The sequence below is a fragment of the Phalaenopsis equestris genome, unplaced genomic scaffold (genome assembly GCF_001263595.1).
Source record: "Phalaenopsis equestris unplaced genomic scaffold, ASM126359v1 Scaffold000438, whole genome shotgun sequence".
Taxonomy (NCBI): Eukaryota; Viridiplantae; Streptophyta; class Magnoliopsida; order Asparagales; family Orchidaceae; genus Phalaenopsis; species Phalaenopsis equestris.
In genome coordinates, this window is record NW_018164879.1 from 155,454 (window position 1) to 172,165 (window position 16,712).

Here is a 16,712-nt window from a genome sequence, read left to right on the forward strand (position 1 = left end):
TCATAGCGTGGCAGAGGTCTCAAACGAGTTCCCTTAGCCTCAGAAGGTTCTAAATAGATGGGAAATGATCTCTAGCCATCAAGGAAGGCCCATAGACATGCCGCAACATGAGAATAACCCCTCAAAATAGCTGTCATTTCGGGCGACACAAAGTGGTCTGAAATCCTAATTCTCACCTGGTAGTCCCTGCGGGTGAGTCTTGTGACTCCAGTTGACCATAAACGAGTATGGATTGATGGACAAAGGTCTCTAAGCATTGAGACAAGTGTTAAACTTGTCCTTAGCTAGTGCCAACCCCATCCCACAGTAAATTACTCGAGTAGGGCGAAATTCGGTACTGATCAAGTTCCCGTGCTCATGCACGTACCAGGAAGTCCAGTGGATATCTTGAGCTTCAGGATAGAACGAATGGACACCGAGTCATTCTAAATTATTCAAGTGGATATACTACACACGTGACATCAAAAATAAATTAAAAGAGCATTTAGATACATACCACCCATTTCCTATGTATTTACATATATAATACCTAAACCTTACTTTTAAACATTTATATCATCCAAATCTTTCAGATGATACTAAAAAATACCACAATTTTATCTTTTAAAAGTTAAAATTCTCCTTTTCATGCATATTTAAAGTGGTAAGATATGTAAATACGCAAAATTAAATGGTATGGATGTTAATCTTCCTATATAGAAATCAATTCGAATTTATAATATTTTTTCCAACAAAAATTGAAAATTTTTTACATATTTACCTCGGATGCTTTAGAACGTCAAACAGGAAACCAGAGCGGGAAGTACGTTATACGACCTTCGGATTCCTCGCAGAGCCCATGTTTGTTTCCCTCTCTCCCCCTCTCCCTCTCTCGCTCATTCTCTCCTCGTCTCATCTAGAATCGAAGAAAGCTCGGCTTTGGTGGAAGTGGAGTTTGTGCTGTGAAAAAAAGGTTGGGCAAAATTTCTTTTTCTTTTTTTCTTTCCTGAGATCGATTGACATTGATATTCTTCCATCTCTTCTGTTGTTTCCGTGATTTGGGATTGGTGAATCATGTTAATTTGCTTTTCTAATTTTTTTTATTTGTTTTACATTCGTTTACAGTGAGATCGACGTCAGATTTATGCAGAAGAACACATCAATTTTTGGGAATCAGGTCATTATTTTCCAATCCTTGGATTTCTATCTTTATTTCTTTTATAATTGTTGCTTTTTGGCTTTCAATGTGCTTCATATGATGGATTTCGAAGAATGTGATTTGTTGTTTCCTATGCTATTTGGTTTTTCTGAATTTATCTTGAATTTATCTTTTTTTTTTCTTGAGAATAATTTTTTTCTTTCCCCTCTTGTTCTTAGTCACCCCTTTTGTTTTTCAGATGCATCATTATTTTTAATTTTAGAATTACTGTATCATTATTCTTTCATTTATTAGTTGAGCTGCTAGAGCTCGCTTCTAGGCTCGCGAACTTTGTGGCTAAGTTGAAGAGTTCAAATGAAGTTTTCAAACTTTTGGCCTAATCCTTTCCTTCTAACATACCATGCTAGCTTGCTGAGGCTAAGGATAGATAATTTAGAATCTTTGCTTGCTAGAAGAAAACACTTAGGGGTTATATGGTAACAGCTTTAGTCGCTTTAGTAAATTTTATATATCTGCATGTATTAAATCCTGGCAAAACTAAGAAGGAATTGACAAGGAACTGGATTTAGTAAATTTTAATTTTAAAATTGTCTTTTTTTTTTTTTTTGGGTCTGGCAATATTTAAGTTAAATACTATTCAATTCGTTCATATAAAACCCATTGAGGTTATGAGTTCTTTGCCAAAAATAAGCATTCTAAGGAGGAGCTCTTTTCCCTCAACTTCACAAAGGCCAGTTGGGTTATAGAAAGGGTAAAGGCCAGGTGGCTTCATTTGAACTGTATCAATGAATTATTGGTTGCAAATACTTGAATACAATCAGAATTTTAGAAATGGGTGGATCCTCTATTTTTTCTCAAAATAGATATTTCCCAAGTTATAATCAATTTATTTAGATCATTGTTCAACGCATGTTATATGATTACTAATATTGATATTCTCATAAAGAAAAAAAAATCCTCACAGAAGATAATTCTCTCACCTTGATTTGTTGAGAAGGAGATTAGGAAATTATAATCAATACATAAAATGATAAATAACCTGATATGGATGGATTCAACATTTAGTTCTTTCATGGAGCTTGGCCAAGGGTGCAAGAAGTCATGAGTGCCATCTTGCACTTCTTGAGGACTATTAGGGTACTTAGTAGTTTAAGGCCACCATCCTTTAGTTACTCCAGAAGCCGCCCCAGGTAAGTTTTTTAGTTTGGTTTTAGACCACCTTTGATGATAGATTGCATGACATCATCTTGCTAAATGTTAGCGATGCCTAAGGGAATTATTTCGATTGGCACTCTTTGTAGGAGTCGTGCCTAGGGAGCTTGCTAAGAGCTTTCACCTATATTCATCATTATAGTCTTTTTGCACCAAATTTGGCCACAAGAGCAGTTTTGTTTTGGCTAACAAAAAGTTTTTATTGTCTAGAATATTGGCTAAAGGCTTTGCTTATGATGTTATGGATTAGGGAAGGGGACTATTTCTTATTTCCTTTACTCGTATACATCTGAGAAGCCTATTGTCCTCTTCTTTCTCCATAGTTGTTATTGATGTATTTCTTATGTCATTTTAGATATTTTGTGATGTAGCTTATTCACTTTTGTTGGCAGCCATCCCTTAAATATTTCTAACCTTTTTATGAGGATATTGTTGATTGGGTGAGAGCCATTCTCAACATTCACAACTTTGCGTCAATCTCTTAACACCTTTGCTAAAGCTATATATAATATTTTATATTTGTTTGTTTCTATTCTGAAATCCCATCCCTCGTTAAAATTCTTGGATTCTATATCTAATCCTTACCTTTCACTTGTCTTGACTTCCATCATCCCCGCCATGTTTCTATAACCACTACATAATTCATGTCACCAGTTCCCTAGTTGGAAACCCAAATTCCTATTCAATGATGGGATTCCCTTAGCTCCACAAAATTACTTTAGCCAAACTTTACATTATGGATAAACACATGCATTCCTAAAAGTGCTTTTAAAAGCATTGTGGCATGTGCTTCCAAATCCCTTTTGAGTGGTTCCTTGGTTGTTTGTAGTTGATTGCTTGAAGGTTAATTTGGTTACCTTGAGCTGCTCGTGGGATGGGCATTGCCCCTCAACTTCCATCGTAAAACTTTTTTCTCAATTGAGGCTTGCTTTTCAGATTATGAAAGAAAAAAATGACTTTTGGTCACTTTGATGCACATTTATTTTGGATGTTTACAGAGTTAGACTCCTTATTTTTCCTCACCCCATCAAAAACAATGGGCCCTTACTTGAGAGCATAATGAAAAATATATTAGGAGATGGTCACTCCTCTTCTTTATTTGAAATTTGGGAGTGTTTAAACAAGCTTTCTTTAATAATATATTCTTAGAGATTGGCATCTCCTGCCCCAAAGGAGCTGCCAAAGATTCTTTAATCCCCACTTATGAAGAGTTTTTCTGCTGGAAGCTTGTTTTGTTCAAAAGAAGTGTTTTACATTCTGCTATCTTTTTTTAGATATGGTTCTCCCATAAAGAACTAACCCATCTTTGTTCTCATTGTCTTTCTCAAATATTGTATGTTCCTATAATCTTAAATAGTGTAGCCTCAATTATATTTCTCTAATATTCTATCCTTTACTCACTAAATCATCTCTACACATTTGAGCTCTCTCTTAATTGACATCTTCCAACTGGCCTATTGTTTTGCCATCATATTCTGTTTTATTTGGGCTGAACGAATGCTAGATATAAAGAGAGCCAATGGTGGAAAATCAATAGGACTTGATGATATCCCGATTGAAGTGTGGAAATATTTAGAAGATTTGGGTGTTTCTTAGCTTACCAAGCTCTTTAATATTATTTTAAAAATATAAAAAGATGTCTGACGAGTGGAGGAACTGTATTGTGGTCCCCATTTGTAAGAATAAAGGGGATGCACAAGGCTGTATTGTGGTCCCCATTTGTAATAATAAAGGGGATGCACAAGAATGTGCAAATTATAGAAGCTTACCAAGCTCTTTAATATTATTTTAAAAATATAAAAAGATGTCTGACGAGTGGAGGAACTGTATTGTGGTCCCCATTTGTAAGAATAAAGGGGATGCACAAGAATGTGCAAATTATAGAGGAATTAATTTGATTTGTCATAATGTAAAGTTAAGACATGATATGAAGATTTCTCATAATTAGTTTGGATTGATGTCGGGTAGTTCTACTATGGAAGCTATACATTTATTTCGAGGTTTGATGGAGAAGTACAGAGAGAATAAGGAGGATCAACATATGATTTTTATTGATTTAGAAAAAGCTTATGATAAAGTTCCAAGATATGCCTTATGATTTGGAGAGTTGTAGAGAAGAAAGATATTGATATGTCTTATGTTCAAGTCATTAAAGATATGTATACTAGAGTTGTTACTTGTGTTCGAACAGAAAGAGGATTGACCAAGTATTTTCCTATTTCATTTGTATTACATCAAGGATCGGCTTTAATCCTATATCTTTTTGCTTTAGTTTTGGATGCCTTTAGTGGACATTTATAGGAGGATGTACCTTGATGTATGTTTTTTGCTGATAATATCCTTCTTGTGGATAAATATCCTTCTTGTGGATAAGAAAAACTTGAATTATGGAGGTCTACATTGGAGTCTAAAGGTCTTCGTTTGTTATGGAGGTCTAAAACTTGAATTATGGAGGTCTACATTGGAGTCTAAAGGTCTTCGTTTGAGTAGAACTAAAACTGAATACATTAAATGTAATTTTATTAGTTATAGCTCTAGTGGCAGAGTTGTAATTATGGGAGATCAAATCACTAAAAGGTGTGAGCATTTTAAATATCATGGGTCAATTGTTTAGAGTGATGGTGATATAGATAGCGATGTTATTAGTAGAATTCAAGTTGGTTGGTTGAGACAGAGAAATGCTTCGGGCATTTGTATGATAGAAAGTATCACAAACTGAAAGGAAAATTTTATGAGATGGTGGTGAGACTTGCAATACTTTATGACATAGAATGTTGGTCTTTAAAAGAGAAGCATAAATCAAAGTTAAGTGTTGTTGAGATAAGAATGCTTAGGTGGATAAGTGGCTTAACACATAGGGACAAAATACAAAATTGCATATATCTGTGATAGGGTTGGTGTCGTTCTAGTAGCTGATTAGAGAGAGTCATCTTAAATGGTTTGGTTATATTAAATGTCGTCCATATGATGATCAGGCTAGTAGAGTAGATATTTTAGCTTCGGCTGGTATTAAGAAAGGCTGAGGTAGACCTAAAAAGACTTGGGCATATTGCATAAAAAATGATTTTAATCTATTAGAATTAAATGAAAATATGACACTAGTAGGGTCTAATGGAGAAAAAGAATTCATGTAACCGACCTCACTTAGTGAGATAAAGGCTTGTTGTTGTTGTTGTTGTTGTATATCATTTCCGAAACAACAAAGCGTATTAAATTTTCCCATCTGTTCATTTCCCAAATAGTGTCAGATCTCAAGCTTGCTTTACTGAGATACGAAACTAAGTAAAAATTTTCATCTTATTGAAATTTACAAGATAGTACAATATCATATTACCATTCATTAGAAATTGAAAAGATAGTAAGTATCGGGTAATATAATCATGATGATGTAATAATTTGTAAGTATTTTGTTTTTGAAACTTGATAAAACTTTGATTTTCATTCTTATGTGAATATGTAGATTGCTTAATATGTAATTTAAATTCTATGTTGTAAGTTAATATTTATTAGAAATATAATTTTATAACTCATTGTAAGAAAAAAGATTTTTGTTAAATTTTTGTTTTTCTTCCTCTAGCTATTGATTTACAGTTAATCAAATTATTACATTTTATAATTCAGATTTTATTGCATTATTTTGATTATATTTAAATATTTTTTATGTCATTACATTATCCGGCTCAACCTCTGGTTTGACCACGGTTGAAGCGATGAACCTTGAACATCTCTCTTTCGGTTCGATGTCCGGTCCAGTTTTCATAAGCTTGCATACCACCCAATTCCTATGCATTTACATATTTAAATTCTAAAATTTGATTCTTTTTATGAATGCCACTCAAATATTTCATATCATATAAAAAATATCACTATTTTAACTTTTAAAAATTGAAATTCACTTTCCATTTGTAAAAATGGAAGTTTATTGGTTAAATGTGTAGGTACATAGGAATTGAGTGGTATGCATGTATCTAAATCTTCCTTTATTTTAATTTTATGGAAATTTATATTCGTAGCAACCAATTTTTATGCATTTATGTCTCGCACCTAAATTTTCATATTTATGGGAAAGCACCCTCCCTGTGTATGAAAAGGTAGATTATTCTGCGGAGAAGTATAATTAGTGCTGTTTTTGATGTGATTGGAAAAAATTGGATACTTGGCCTGTAAAAATGAAGGTTTTGATGAGAGATACATAAGTGCATAAGAATTTGGTGCTACGTATGTAATACGTACATGTGTAGCCCCCAATTCTTATGCATTTATGTATCTCACACCTAAACCTTCATATTTACAGAGAAAACACCCTCCCTATATATGCAAAGGTGGATTTTACTCTGACGAAGAGTAATTAGTGCCGTTTTTTATTTGATTTGAAAGAATTAGGTGCTTGACCTGTAAAAATGAAGGTTTAGGTGCAACATACGTAAATGCATAAGAATTGGGTGCTACGTATGTAAATTCTTCTTAGTTTTATTGGCTATGCCCTCATTTTACCCAAAAAAAACAGAAACCTTATTAAAGCAGTAGCTTTGAGTGTGAAGTCCCGTGTCATACTCTTAAACAATCTGGAAAGGTCTGTCTGATCGCACACAAGCATCATTGCTACTAGTTTAGAAATTTATATTACTTCAACAATCGGTATGCTTCAAAAAATATACTGGAAGTCATTAAATGTAGGATTATATCCCATTATCTTCTTCTCACTTGAATTCCGAATTATTTAATGATTCTACCAAGACCTTAAACTTTTTCTCTCCCTAGGACAATTAGGAGTGCGAAAACAATATCTAAATATGGCTAAAGGAGATATTTCTGCTTTAAAAGAAGCTCTTTGCAACCAAATCCTCATCACGAAGAAACTCTATGTTGAGCTAGAGGAAGAAAGAGAAGCTTCCGCAACTGCAGCCACTGAAGCCCTATCCATGATCCTTCGCCTTCAGAGAGAGAAAGCTGCAGAGAAGATGGAAGCTTCTCAATACAAGAGAATGGCAGAAGAAAGGATAAACCACGCTGAAGAATCCTTGAACATTCTTGAAGAAATCATTCAGCAAAAAGACTTGGAGATCCAATCTCTCCAATTTCAACTCAAATCTAACAAGCAAAACAAAACAAATTTGGGCATCAAAATTCCAGATTTTGCAGAGTTGATTCTTTCTGAGAACAAATCATGTTCTAATGGTATTTCTAGAAGGAATGCTTCCTTTCCTTCACTTTGTGGCGAAGATATTTGTTCTGATAAGAGATTTGTTGATGATGAGAGCCCCATATTATCTTCATGGAGAAGGATTGGTGAGAATGAAGAAGACGACTTTCAGAAATATGAAACTGAAGAATCCAGCAAGAATTCACCAGTTGGCTCTTCTTGTTTTAGCGTGATGAGCCATAAGATTCAAAGCAGGTCTTCCCCTATTGGCTTCATAGGTTCCTGGTTTTCTACACCTAGTACTGATTCTAGTGAAAGAGGAGGTGTGAAGTCAGATAAGGAAGCCATAGGAAACAATGAAAATGCTTCAAGCCTGGAAAGAACATTTAATGGAAAGGTGAAGTATTATGCCTTATTCCATGATTTATTTGAGGTCCCAGAGACCCACAAAAGTTGCAATTCAGGTGAATTTTGTAAGAAACTATTGCAGGATACAAACTTTGAGACTAATTCCATAATTAGAATGCCGGAGGAAGCTGTAGATTACCTTTTTGAAGATGACGAACACCCGAACAAAAAATCCATGGATTCTGATATTGAACAGCTTAGAAGAAGACTGCAGAAGCTTGAGGATGAGAGGGTTATCTTGCAGGAGGATTCTGAAAGTGGGAAGAAGCAGATGAGGGAGATGTTAAAGCAACTGAATGCAATAGAGACTCATATAAAAATAACATCATCCAAGAAGAGTTCTCCTGCGGTTGAGTCCTCATTGGTCTCGATAATAGAGGTATGCCTCTTTCACTTCTGAAAATAGTTTTCATTAAAATCATATTTCTATTGTATTGTAGATTTTTTTTCTTAGTTTGAATATCACAACCTAGTGGTGATAATATAATCATTATTCCAAGCCTTCCCTATTTTATAATATATTATTGGTTACTTGGTTAGCAGGCAGTCCTATCATTCTCTATTTAGTGAAGTCAATTGATACATTCTCAGCTGGCACTTCTCACATCAACTTTAAATTTTAAGAGATTTACTTCATTAACTTAGTCTACATCAAACATCTTCTTAAAGGGATGCTTCTTTGACTGCATTAATTGTGACAGGGGAACTGCATATCTTTAGGGAATACTCTTTTTTATTATTATTTTTTTAATTTTTTCATTTTATATGTTTTCTCATTATTGGGGCACAATGTATAGTAACATTGCATTTGGCTGTTATTATATGCCAAAATTTGTATTCTTCAAAATTTGCTGTGGATTGAAATTCTTATAAAAATAACATCATTTCTATAAATATCTTGATGTTTTGATCGATGTATTGTTCTGCTTGAAATTGATCTTTGGGGCATTTACATACCACCAAATTCATATGTATTTACATGTCTAACACCTAAGCTTTACTTTTCACATTTATACCATCCAAATATTTCATATCACATCTACCATCATTCATCAAAATACCATCATTTAACTTTAAAAATTTTATTACACATTTTCCTGCATAAATAGGATTAAATGTAAAATTAAAGTTTATGTTTAATATGTGTAGTTTCTACTTTGAAGTATTAATCATATTTAAAATATTCTCATTGTTCATAAAGTTAATAGAATCACAATTACATATCAATTAACTCTCGTCTTCTCATTCAAAATTCTTAAATTTTATGCAGGGAAGCTTATATTTGTTCTAGTCATAGTCACTCATTGCTTACTTTTCCTTTACAATTTGTGGTACTTGTGAGTGACTTTGTAATATAATAATGCCAACAACTTAGGCATAGTTTGCTAGGGGTGTGCAATCAATTTATTTGGATAGATTTGTTCGCAAATAGGTCAAACAAATTGTAACCAACATCCAAAATTCAAACAATCAAATTGACCAAACTTTTGTTAAAGCTGATCCAAACCAAATTGAAATGTAATTTTGTTTAGGGATGATTGGTCGGAAGAATTAGGATTGAATTGCATTTCTTTTGCAGGGGGTTTAAGAAATTAGGCGTTTGGTCAGAAGAATTACAAAGACAGTGTAAAAAAGAATGAATTTAGAAATCATTCCTCTTATTTTTTTGGTATTTGAAATTTGTTGAATATAATTGAATTCAAAATACACAACTCTATGTAAAGTAGTGCAGACCATTGCCACCACCCGCCACCTCTATTGGCTTCGTCTTTGTTCGATGCCTCCAACCACCTGCCCATTAATCATAGTTATTGCTTTTCGTTGCCCGCCGACCACAGTCGTCGCTCACCTCTTGCTGCCATCGTTCTCCGCCAAACACTATCTCTGGATGTTGTCACCGATCACTGTCATTGTGACCACCTCTGATGGCCGCTGCTGCCCCAGTCACCTCCGCCTGCCAACCGTTCTCATAGCTCGCTACCTACAACTGTAGTTGCTACTATAGTTGCACCCGCCATCTTCGACAGCTGCCGCCCAACACTACCTGTCGGGTCACCTCCATCGTCAACCACCACCTCTAGTGCAGCCTTCGCTATCGCCTCAGGCCGCTGCCGGCCACCACTGCTGCCCACAATTGATCGCCCCGCCACTGGCCACCGCTGCTGGCTGCCATTAATTGCCCCACCGACAACCACCATGCAGTTGATCGTAATTGGCCACTTCCACCCCTTGAGGTCAATAATTTATGTAAGTCCTCATATAGTTTGAAGAACATTATTCTCATTCTACTTCAAACCAAATAAAAATTGAAATTATATGTTTGTTTTACACTTAATCAAAGAGCTATAAAGAATTTTAAATACAATACATTACTTCTGTATGACATTCAGTATACATTGTATTGCTTTTTTAACAAATCAAATTACCCCTCATTTAAAATCAAAATCGATCAATAAATTATACTTGAAGATTAAAATTTCAAAACAAAAAAAATAAATCGTTATTTCAAAGTCGAATAAAATCTGTGAAATGTGATTGATTCTGTTTGATTTGATTTTTCACTAAATAATGCACACCTCTATAATTTGCCTCTATTGATAGCCACGGTATGAAATGTTATTGATAATGACGGCGATGCTACTAGTGCCGACAATTAATGCCTAATTTGCTTCTACCAATAATAATCTAGATATATTGGAATGTGGAGAACCGTTCCACTGCAATTTAATTTGATTCCTAATTAAAAATCTCACCTACCTTCCCACCTACCACACCCACCTACCGCTCACCTACCTTCCATCTACCGCACTCTTAATTTTTATAAATAGCCTCTTATGACTTGCATAAGCCAAGCCACAAGCCAAGTCTTCTAAGAGAGAAAAAGAGGAAGAGAAAGAGAAAGGAAGAGAGAGAAGAAAATAGAGATTTTCTTGTAAACGTCGAGACGCTCGACGGTGTTATTCCTCGAAGAAAAAAAATCATCTGCAGCTCCGTGGACATAAACAAATTTGCAGAATCACGTAAATCTGTGTGTCGCTCTGGTGTTTTTCTGCGTGCAATTTTTCTCGTTTCATTTTTCACTTTATTGTTGTCATTTTTCACAATAACTGGTATCAGAGCTTTGATTTAGCGTTTTTCACAATAACTGGTATCAGAGCTTTGATTTAAATCTAAGGAATAACGATGGGAGGAGACGAAAAGATGAAGTTATGACATCGGGGATCAAGAAATTCAATGACACATATTTTGCTTACTGGAGGATGCAGATGGATGACTACCTCTATGGGAAGAAACTTCATCTTCTGTTACTGGGAAAGCGACCAGAAAAGATGGACAAGGCGGAATGGAATCTGTTGGATCGGCAGGTTCTGGGGGTTATTCGATTAACCCTATTGAGATCGGTTGCCCACAACGTCATCAAGGAGAGGACTACTGTAGATCTCATGGCGGCTTTATCAGGTATTTATGAAAAACCATCGGCGAATAAAAAAGTTCACTTGCTCATGGCGGATTTATCAGGTATGTATGAAAAACCATCGGCGAATAACAATGTGCACTTGTTGAAAAAGTTATTCAACTTGAAGATGACAGAAGGTGTTTGTTGCTCTACACCTGAATGATTTCAATACTATCACAAATCAATTATCATCTGTTGAAATTAATTTTGCTGATGAGATACGTGCGCTGATATTGTTGGTTTTATTGTCACATAGCTGGGAAGCCATGAGGATGACAGTTAGCAGTTCTGCAGGTAAATCTAAGTTGAAATATGATGATATTCGTGATTTGTTTTTGGCTGATGAGTTGCGCAGGAAGGATTCTGGCAATGCCTCGTGTTCAAGTTTGACGTTGAATGTTGGTTCCAGAGAGAGATCACATGACTGGAACTCAAACAGAAGAAGATCAAAATCAAAGTCTTGTCAGCAGGTAACCTGTTGGAATTGAAGCAAGGCTGACCACATAAAAAGAAACTGCAGGAATCCTAAGAAGAAGGAAAATGATGACGCTAATGTTGTGACTGAAGAAATATAGGATGCGCTATTGCTAGCAGTTCACAGTTCTATTGATGACTGGATATTGGATTCAGGGGCTTCTTTTCATACATCTTCCTGCTATGAGTTAATGCAAAATTATGTTGCAGTTAATTTTGATAATGTATATCTGGCTGATGAAAAAACTCTGAACGTAGTGGGGATGAGAGACGTTGATATTACGCTCCCTAATTGTCAGCAGGTAACCTGTTGGAATTGAAGCAAGGCTGACCACATAAAAAGAAACTGCAGGAATCCTAAGAAGAAGGACAATGATGACGAAGGAAAATGATGACGCTAATGTTGTGACTGAGACTGAAGAAAATGCGCTATTGCTAGCAGTTCACAGTTCTATTGATGACTGGATATTGGATTCAGGGGCTTCTTTTCATACATCTTCCTGCTATGAGTTAATGCAAAATTATGTTGCAGTTAATTTTGATAATGTATATCTGGCTGATGAAAAAACTCTGAACGTAGTGGGGATGAGAGACGTTGATATTACGCTCCCTAATAAGAGCAAATGGACTTTGCAAATGGTCAGGCATGTTCCTAAGTTGAAGAAAAACCTCATCTCTGTTGGGCAGCTCAATGAGGGTGGTCATTCGGTGGTGTTCTCAGATAGCACCTGGAAGGTTACCAAAGGAGCATTAGTGCGGGCTCGGAGTAAGAAAACAAACACACTATATATGACTACAAGTTTACTCAAGCGTGGACACCGAGTCAGAGGTGCATTATGGGGAAGCAAGAGAAGGTCAATTTCTTGAAAAGTGGCAGAGCACCAAAGGCAGGAAAACCGGACATTGTACAGATAAATGGTGGATAACCACAGAGCTGTGAAGAAATCTTGCGAGATAAGAATTCGAGCAAGTGGGAGCTGACCAGGGAGTTGGAGACGGATTCCTTGTCAGAGAATCAGACTTGGGAGGTGACAAAACTTCCACCAAAGAAGAAAGCATTGCACAACAAGTGGGTGTACCGGGTGAAGACTGCGCTTGATAACAGTAAGAGGTACAAGACTGGACTTGTTGAAAAGGGCAGAATATTGCTCATGCAGTGGGAGTTGTAAGCATATACAAAAGTAACCCAGGAAAGAGCTTGGTGGTACAAGATTACGTTGACGGTAATATGCCAACTGAGGGTGTTACTCGTGAGAAGTTGAAGTTGTGTCCGACTTCAGCCGACTTCAGCTGGTCTTCTGACATGATGACAGGGGCTTTGAGTTGCAGAGATGGAGGATATTTTGTTTGAGGAAAAGTTCGGTACAGTTAGTAGATGATGCAACCACCAGGTGATGCAGTCAGTGTTCCAGCCTCTAAGTGGGAGAATTGTTGGGTAATGTGGGTTTTCCACCGCAATTTAATTAACTTCCTAATTAAGAATCTCACCTACCACACCCACCTACCTCCCACCTATCTCCCACCTACCGCTCTCCTAATTTCTATAAATAGCCTCTTATGGCTTCTCATAAGCCCAGCCACTTGTTTTAAGTACGTTTGGGCCAAGCCAAGTCTATTAAGAGAGAAAGAGAGGAAAAGAAAGAGAGAGGAAGGGAGAGAAGAAAATAGAGATTTTCTTGTAAACGTCGATGCGCTCGATGGTGTGATTCCTCAAAGAAATAAAATCTTCTGCAGCTCCATGGATGTAGGCAAATTTGTCGAACCACGTAAATCTATGTGTCACTTTGGTGTTTTTTCTGCGTGTAATTTTTCTCATTCCATTTTTCACTTTATTGTCGTCATTTTTCACAACATCTTGCATAATAAAATACATCTAATGCAAGTAGATGTGCTATGTGAAGGATGAAAATTGGTGAAATTATGTTTGATACATTTGATGGCTGAGGACTTGAATTTCTTCTCAATGGGGATTGTATAGGAAAAATTAGCCTCATGAAGGTCTCATCGAACTAATTAGAGCGAGGGAAAAGATGGCCAAAGGTCATGGCAATGGAACAATACGTTTAGTCGACCCAATTAAGTCGGGTGACACTCTCTCCAAAACCAAGGAAGCAACGCGGATGTGTAATCCTGAAGTCAACATGGATAGGGTGATTAGTCAAAAGGTGAGCGAACCTTAATATCAAGTGGCCAAGCCTTCAGCTATGGGTCTCAGATTTCCTAACAAGACCAATCGACAGGTTAAGACACTCCAAAGAATTGGTTAATCAGACACAGACACCTGATAACAAGCGGACGAAGCTAAGTCTCATGACCATGCAATTCAAAACTAGGTTCAGGCAAAATTGGAAGAGGACAACTCTTAACATCTTGTGAGGAATATTAGTCTTCCCCGGTTTAGGATAAGTAAAAATTGTATATGGCCCCACTAGGGAATCCATGTGGTATGAATTCTTTTTATTTGAAGTAGCGCAATGTTTCCCCCAAAAAGGGGGATGTTTGGCTCCTATAAATGGGAGGTACTGTGTAAAATGAGGGGCATTTCATTTTTGACTTTACTAAACAGTCTTAATGGAAATTTGGGAATTCTCTTTCTCTCATCAAGTCTCCTGCTTCTCTTCCCATGCATTCATTTTACTCCTTGGTGTGGTTTTGAGACAAATCTACGTCTGACCGCCTCAAAGGTTGCGATGAGCATGAAATCATGCCACAAACGAGAAGAGAAGCATCAAAAGAGGAGGAAAGTATTCGAGATGACGCAAGCAATATGGAGTGTACCAGGGTTTCGTGACCCAACAGATATAAGAACTCAAATATCAGATGAGGGAAATGATAAGAGAAACACCACTACAAAGAGCAGACCTGATGGCCCAACCACTAATACGCTCTTCAACTCCAAGTATGAGTGTTGACCCTCACACATACTCCATAATTTGATTCAACCGAATGATAGTCGAATGAGAAACGACAAATGCAAATATTCATAGATTGAAGCTAATGTACTTCAAATGTTGTTGCGACTGCCCAAATAACCTCCGATCATGAAATCGACTATGCGAGCACGTCCGCAATGTAAAAAATATTTAAGGAGTAGTTTACGACCGAAAGAACCAGACAAAATGAAAATGACAGTCTGCAGAAGCGATGCACGTAATTTAAACCTAAATTGCCTTGATCGTCAACAAAGTCACTCAAACGACCTCTGATCGTAAAATGGACTGTGCGAACACGTTCGAACTTTTAACTTTGCATAGAGAGGATACCCGTATTATTATGCTTTTAGACACAAATAAATACACAAATCAAGGCACATAAATGAGAAAATTTAAAATAAAAAGGTTTTTTGAAACCCTCTCATTTATTCTCTCCTAAGTCACCACCTAGCTTACATCCATGCCCATGCTATTGTCACCTCCTCCATCCAATAGAAATCCTCCACTTCACCTAGACAACACAATATCTTTTCGTGGCCAGTTGGTAGAGCAACCTCTTTGAAGGTTGTAATTCCCCTCAGGTCACGAGTTCAAATTCTGCCGTGTGTAGGGTGTGGTACTCGAATATTTAACACACCTAGGGATGATCGGAGTTTGTCAAATAGTCTCCGGTCATTCCTTTCAAAAATAGATCTGTATATACATATATATAAATATATATACATATATATAAATATATATACATATATATAAATATATATACATATATATAAATATATATACATATATATAAATATATATACATATATATAAATATATATACATATATATAAATATATAGGAGCATTATTTGACTCTGATTCTATTAACTCAAAAGGAAGTTACAAAGAGAGGAGGGGTGGTGGATTTCCAAAGCTAAAATAAGACAAAATACGATTACTCACACCGGTAAGAGTCCACCTCTATACCCAAAAAACCAGTACCAAACTATGTATGTATTCCTGTAAAGGAAAATACCAAAAAATAAATCAGTGATGCAGAGCAGCTGATGCAAAAGAGGAGAAACATGACTAGAAGGACAGTTGATTAAGCTAGCCGCAAGAAATAACCACTGTATGGAACACCCAACAATCCTCAAGAGAAAATCCAGGAGAAGCAACAAACAAATAGAAAACACATCAAAACGCAAATGCAGCTTGGCTCCAAGCGGTCCTCATCACATTCCGGTGACTCGCAAGAAATAGCCGCAAAAAACCATCCAGGAGAGAGCCAAGTGTAGCACAGAAAACCAATTAGAACCAAAAGGGCAGCAGAACTAAATAGAGATGTGTGAGTAGCCAAAGAAAACAGTGCATCCACAATTCCAGCAAAGTCTCCCAGCAGAAATCTGTAAAAACAAAATCACGAACAGGAGAGAACATGAACAAAGCAGATGGAGGAAAACCCAAAACAGATTATCTCCTAATATGTGGCAGATACATAAGATCTCCATGCAATAAAGCTTTGAGATTAGTAGAATGTTGCAAGCAAACCAAAGGCCCAGCAACAGCATGCTTTGCTAGCCAATCCGCCGGAGAATTACCCTCCCCATACATAAAACTCATTTCCACAGTAAGATGATGCTTAGATATAATGTCCCAAATATGTTTGAAGATACAAGTGAGGTTCCACTTGGAAGCCTTCATTAACATGCCATAGAGTAATGTAGAATCAGTTTCAACTATAAGAAAGGATAACTTAAAAATAACAGCAATTCTTAAAACAAACAAAGCAGCCCATCATTCAGCTTCTAAAGAGCTGATAGCAGTGACACGTGAAGTAAAATGACACGAAGAGATGCCCAAGTGATCTCTAAATATACCTCCAGCACTAGAAAATTCAACATCCCAACTGCCATCAATGTTAACTTTAAACCAACCTAAGCGAGGAGGTTATATATATATATAT

At 36.3% G+C, this 16,712-nt stretch overlaps 1 protein-coding gene across 4 annotated transcripts; it reads left to right on the plus strand.

Annotated features, from left to right (window-relative positions):
- The first annotated feature begins 797 nt into the window (after positions 1-797).
- Positions 798-8,681, plus strand: LOC110027739. Of its 4 annotated transcripts, XM_020729281.1 has the most exons (5): positions 798-952; positions 1,105-1,156; positions 7,112-7,890; positions 7,984-8,280; positions 8,442-8,681. In XM_020729281.1, exons 3-5 carry the CDS (start codon positions 7,144-7,146, stop codon positions 8,466-8,468), a joined length of 1,071 nt encoding a protein of 356 aa, XP_020584940.1. In that variant the 5' UTR covers positions 798-952; positions 1,105-1,156; positions 7,112-7,143; the 3' UTR covers positions 8,469-8,681. The 4 variants fall into 4 exon arrangements, with proteins under 4 accessions (XP_020584940.1, XP_020584937.1, XP_020584939.1 ...); XM_020729278.1 differs by having other exon boundaries at positions 7,112-8,280; XM_020729280.1 differs by having other exon boundaries at positions 7,112-8,280; positions 8,445-8,681.
- Positions 8,682-16,712: the final 8,031 nt, after the last annotated feature.

Bases quoted from the DNA above. Each gene is read 5' to 3' on its own strand.
- LOC110027739 (XM_020729278.1), top strand. From the start codon at position 7,144: ATGGCTAAAGGAGATATTTCTGCTTTAAAAGAAGCTCTTTGCAACCAA. The intron at 8,281-8,441 runs GTATGCCTCTTT...TTACTTGGTTAG, and splicing joins CATTGGTCTCGATAATAGAG to CAGGCAGTCCTATCATTCTC.